Here is a 6000-nt window from a genome sequence, read left to right on the forward strand (position 1 = left end):
TTTTCACAGACCCATCATTTCCATTTTCACCAACTTCACAGACCAGTTATTAAAGTCTAGTTTTTATAGCCCATATCAACCTCTCAACAGAAGGCATGATTTGCCTCTTTGATTTACATAAAACCTATCAATATTTTCATCATCTCTCTTCAGAGGGAACAGAGCCTGTAGATCTTTCACAAACCAGGGCTAGTAGAAAAGGAAACAACAATTATCATTAAGATAAACTTAAATATTTTTAGAAAGAAATTTGGATGGGGGGAAAAAACCACAGTGGAAGCAACCAGTATTACTTAGTCTGCAATGTTCAGCTGTCCTGGGAGTGTCAACGGCAACTTCAGTACCGCCTAAAAGGCCTGAAATAGCCATTACAGATCATAGAATAACGCTACGGTTGTTTCCCTCTCCATCTTCAAAGTAAAAGCAGCGAACTGAAGGAGGTGAGTCCCACCCGGGCTGCATGGGTGCAGACCTCACGGGGAACAGGAGTTGCAGCTCTCCCCGTTCCCAGGGCCGACAGCAGCACCTACACCAAGCACAACGCAGACGTAAGCAGACCAGGAATGCAACCCAGGGCTGCTGGTTTTCCCATTTTTAAAGATTATTCATTTGTAAAGTCACACATTAGTAATTTTCTTTAAGTTCGCTGAAGCAGAAACTAACTCAACGCAACTCCAGTGTGCCAACTTCTCACAGTTTCTCCTTGCGGAAAGAGTTGATAAACCTGAGCTGCGAGATTGCCTGCGAGCCCCGAAGGCTCTCCATCACACCCGATACCGCCTGATAGCTTTATTTGACGATTTGGCACAACAACAACAAGAAGCTGATACTAGAAAGAGAAATTTAATACCAGTGCTTGTGATTTATGAAATGCTCTAACTAGTACGGGTTTCACTTGCAGTTTTTCTAGTTGGAGAGGCGATGTGTTATTCAAGCTCGCCCCCCAGTGGACTTCATGCCCACACCAGTACACTGAGTTTGGAGGACACTGGTGAGAAATATCGTGGAGCTAGACAACAGCATACCTAAAAAAACCTTACGGCTCACTCTAAGCGAATTAAATGCAACTCTTACTATCTATCATATTTTGTTTCCGTTTTTAATTAATTTTAAAATAAGTACACTTTCCAACCAACAAAATTGTTCAAAATACCACATTGTTTTTCCTCCTGTATCCAAATGACTGCAAATGTTTTAGTGGCTATGCATATATAGCAAATGAAAAACAACCATAGTTCTCAAACACGTCCTGCTTAGGTAAACAACTGTTAGCAAGATCAGCCTGCCTAAAAAAAAGTCCAGATTATGCAATGCTGAGTTTCTGTGATCTTTTCTCAGAAAGCTTCCTACTGAAACTTGCTCACCCTTGCGTGCATAGCTGTCATGCTTCGTTTATACTTATCCAAAACTGCACTAATTACTGTGGGTCATATGTGAATAATTAACTTCTTTTGCCTGAAGCAAAAGTAAAGGCCCAGATAAAAAATGTAAGATGAGATTAATACACAGAGTGTGCTCATGGCCAATGCTACATGTAAGTCTGAATATACCAACTTCTTACCAAGACCTGAGAAGTGTTCTGTAGAACACATTTAATTTTAGGAGCAGCAATACATATTTTCTCACTGGATCCATTGGCTAAATCCAGGGCTCACCTTCTCTTTAGACTACACTTCTTACATTGCAGCAGGCATGAGGACATGACACAATATAAAGCGGTTAACAGCTGACCATTTAATGAAGGTTTTTGGTTTGATGTTGTTTTTCTTTTCTCCCTGAAGGAATATAACAACATCCAACATGACTGCAAAATATTTCAGGCAGCTGCTTTTTGGGGTGGGGATTCATTTCAGCCAGCTAACAGGTAGGTATCCAGGCTTTCTCTGTATTCAGCAGTGAAAGAGAAGCAACTTCCCAAGCCAATCCCTGGGTCTACCTGAAGAGGGAATAACGTGCCCCAGAGGTGCCAATCCCTCTTCTCTGACTACCCAGAGATCCCAGACAGATAGCATAGCCTAGACACCCAGCTGCCAGGGAACCAAGGCTGAGGAGATGGATCCTATGATTACAGCAGGTACAAAAACTCCCTTCATGCTGCTGGAGAGTTACAGCTGCAAAAACTGTAATTACTAACACCACCTTTTCATGCCTTCAGTGCCTAGTTTTGAGCACCCTAACTGCACAGCCTGAGATTCAGTGGTGCAGACTATCTAACATGGATTTGTGTGCGTTACCCACAAGGGCTGGTCTGCCATGAGACTGCTAATGAATTACAGACTCATGACAAATGTCATTCTCAGGGATTTAAAATGTCACGGCAGAGAAGAGCCTTCTGTATTTCTGGGCTAACTTGGGTGTGACATTTCTGAGATTGTTCACATCTAGTTTTGTAACTCAGCTCCTTACACGGTGCTCGCTTATACTCCTGCGCTGGTCGCTAGTCTTGCAGGCTAGAAAAGTGACCTCCCTGTTGTATAAGCACGTAAGTGGCATTTTTGGTTCAAACAAAAAAGTCTACCGGTTTCACACCTCTGCTGGGCTGTCTGACTTCTTATCTGCTACAGCCATAAAGGGTGACACAGGCAAGAATAGGGAAATGACTTAGAAATCAGGGCAGGGAGAAGGAAAAGGATAGAGTAGGGTTAGATTAGGATAAAAGTAATGAAACAAGAATGACAGAGAACAAGGTGAAAGGGTAAGGGTATATAAAATATATCACACGGGCAGGGACAAAAGACCACACTGAAGATGGGAAGAACAGAGAAGAGGAAAAAAGAATTAAGACAAGACATGGTAACTTAAGAGAGAGCAGAAGGTACAAGCATTAATGAGAGGGTATGAAGAAACTAGAGTAATTGGCCTAGAGGGAAACATAGTGAAATTCCAAGATCACCAGAACATTTCTGCTGTTCAAGGAAGGGACTCTTACCTTAGCAGAAATTGGTTTAGTAGGGGGTATTAGGATGGAGCCTTGTTCAGTATTCCTCTCAACAAAAGTCCTACCAACCAAAAGACATATTGGAAAGAGTGATGGAGACATGGCCTCATTTGAAATGCAGAAGCCATCACTTATTTTTTTTAAATGACATCTCATATTCTTTAGAGTACATCACACCACAGAAAGCACCAGCAGATTCTCAGCAAAGAACAACATTGTGCTACATGCTGGATAAACACCATCTTTTCTCCAAGGAGTTACAAGAATGCTGAAGTACATTAGGAGCAGAGAGATCAATAACTTTAATTTAAGCAAATCAAGCAGCAGAGTAAGGAACAGCACTGAAACTCAAGAGTGTTCTGCCCACTGCCTTTCTAGCCATCCAAGCAATCCCCTTTTAAATTGTTCTTGATGACTTCAAATTGCTGCTCCTGAGTTTATCCACAATAAAATTACGACAATTACATATCACTGCTTCAGCTTCCCTTACATGCCTGTCACGTAGACTAGTAACAGCCCATAAAGTTAATAAGGACACCAGGTATTGATTAAGTGTTAAGTATTATGATCACTGAATAGGACCCAGTTCATCTAGGCACCTCTCTTGCACCTCTGTTGTAGGGACCTAGTGCAAGCTGTTCTCATAAAGTGAGTGACTTCCCTCTGCAGATTGTGGTAGGTGCCTCTGAAAGCCTCCAGAAAGAAATACTGAGGTCGTGAGTTTACACTTGAATTGAACTGAAGGCATTTAGTGCCACCTATCATTCAAAGGCTACATCTGTAAAAGCACGTAGTAGCTCAATAGGAGCAGGCCTGTAGAGTGAATGGTGCTGTAAATCCATGTCCACACTATATGCTTTTCTTGAGGATTTTCTTTGGACTAGCTCTGGTTGGTCCCAAGCAATGACTACCCACTGTTCGCTGAAGCACGTTAGGCATGTCCCTGGAGGCTGCTTTGCTGTTTAGTTTCATCTGAAAGGTTTGTGCTGAGACTGCTCTTGTGCTGCGAAGTGGGGATCACAGGGAAGTTCAATTCACAAGCACACTCGACCTGCAACCAGAATGCCAACGGTGATGCACCCGCAGACAGCTCCATTGTTGAGGTACAGGCCTTCAGCTCTTAATGTAACATGACGAGTTCAATACGACCTAAATCAGGCAGAAAGGAACCCGCTTGTCTGAACTGTGGTACGCAGTGCCAGAAAAGCCTTACCCGTGTGCGTCCTCCGGTGAGCCTTCAGGTGGGAACTTTTTGTGTATACTTTGTTGCATCCCTCAAAGTCACACCGATGGATGCGCCGCTTCCTGGAGTCTGGAGACTCGGACCTCCTCTGACGCCTTGTGCTCTCAATACTGAACGGTGAAATGGAACTAAAAAACAGAACAGAAGCAAAAAATGAAGCAAAAGCAATATCCTGGGCCCCAAAAGATCAGCTGCAATATCTCACTGTGCCAGAAGTGACCTTAGCAATTAATTAAATATTTCTTTTTCTACAATGTATTCCACAGCACGTATTTGAAACAATTTGTGCTTGAACTAGAGTGTATTTTGCAGTACGAAATAATGCAAGTCTTGATTTACAAGTCCTTATTGCCAGAGAAAACACCACGATCCCTGAAATACTGCTCCAATAACGAAGTAGCCTGATTTTATCTGAGCTTTATTTTTATTTTATATGTGCCCAGCTCCAAGCTCACTGAACCCTGCTTTCTAAACAACTTTATATATAGCCTCTATAATTTCTCTTTGACAAGTTTAAATAGATAAAAATCCTGAAACCTTTTACAAAAAGGTGTTTGCAGTACCCAGATCTGGACTATGGATCCCTGCATTTGGCCAAACACCTCTTCTTTGCTTGCATACATATTGCTAAGAGATCCATATCACCCTGCAGCAGCGATTTTCCATTTACTTATTTAGCAATTCTCAATCTATCACCTGCAAGTCAATGAATTTTACAGCCTTTCAGGCCACTGATAAATAAAAAAGTTTATTAGCACAGGGCCAGTAAACGATCCCCACAGAAATGCCTATGCTCAGCAAAGATACTCCATTTACAGCAACATCCTAAGGCCTATCAGTTATCCCAATTTTAAGCAAATAAAAAAGTAACATTGAAGTCACATTGCTTTATTTTATAAATACAGTATGTACCAAGTTTAATACTTGAAGAAAGCCTGCTACAGTAATGCACTTGCCTTGACTAGATAAACTTGTGCCATTAACTGTTACCAAGCTGGTATGCCAAGATCCAAACCCTCATCAACTTCCATTAATTACGTTACCCAGATATAAATCATTATTAATTGATCATTTTATCAACCCCGTTATGGTTATACTGCACAGCAGTCATGTTCACCTACAGTTACACTAGCCCGTTTAGCTACTTTAAGTTTTGGAACAACATTGGCCTTCATTAAGTTTCTGGGGCTTCCCCTACGTTCTTGGGTTTATTGACATTGAAGGTAAACAATCTAGAGAGTCGTTAGCCAGCTCTTTTAAACTCTTCAGATGCAAGTTCCCTGTTCTCCTGAAAGAATTTGTGACTGTCAAATGAAAATAAGTTGGAGGAAACGAAACTGAATCTGGTCACGAAAAGAGGTAAGCACGAACCCTTGGGGAAGCCAAGACACTAAGAAAGGCATTTGAACCAAGCACTGATGCTGATGCATCTGCTGAGAAGCTCCTGTGTCAACACCAATCTTCAACCTTCTGTTACAACAGCCCGTGCTGGTACAGCTACAGCTGTTCTGCCATAAACTTCACTTTTAGAGATTTCCAGAATTTGCTGAGGACTATTTATATTGGGTTAAAACTTCGCATAGAGCACCTCACACCATTAGCATGTGATTTCACTTATGTTTCATTTCGCTGCATTACAAATTTTCCAGCCTGGAATTCATGCTATTTCAAATTATGCATTTTTCTTTTTGTTTAATTGTTTTTTACAATACAACCCTAATTTAAAGCACTGTTTTAAAAAATGGAGTGTTCTCTTGCTGACAACCCTCTTCTTCTCCTAACACTTGATATATATTCATATTTCACCTTCAGGGAAAGA

The 6000-nt window shown here is 41.4% G+C and overlaps 1 protein-coding gene across 2 annotated transcripts in view; it reads right to left on the minus strand.

The window, feature by feature from the left end:
- Window positions 1-6000, minus strand: part of KLF12 (Kruppel like factor 12) — a 174229-nt gene that overhangs the window by 12318 nt on the left and 155911 nt on the right. For both annotated transcript variants that reach the window (XM_035892375.1, XM_035892374.1), the window contains one exon: window positions 4152-4309. In XM_035892375.1, the coding sequence (XP_035748268.1) occupies window positions 4152-4309 (158 nt within the window). The remainder of the gene's footprint in view (window positions 1-4151; window positions 4310-6000) is intronic.

Source organism: Egretta garzetta, unplaced genomic scaffold (assembly GCF_000687185.1).
Source record: "Egretta garzetta isolate BGI_Z169 unplaced genomic scaffold, ASM68718v1 scaffold524, whole genome shotgun sequence".
In the NCBI taxonomy this organism is placed as follows: domain Eukaryota; kingdom Metazoa; phylum Chordata; class Aves; order Pelecaniformes; family Ardeidae; genus Egretta; species Egretta garzetta.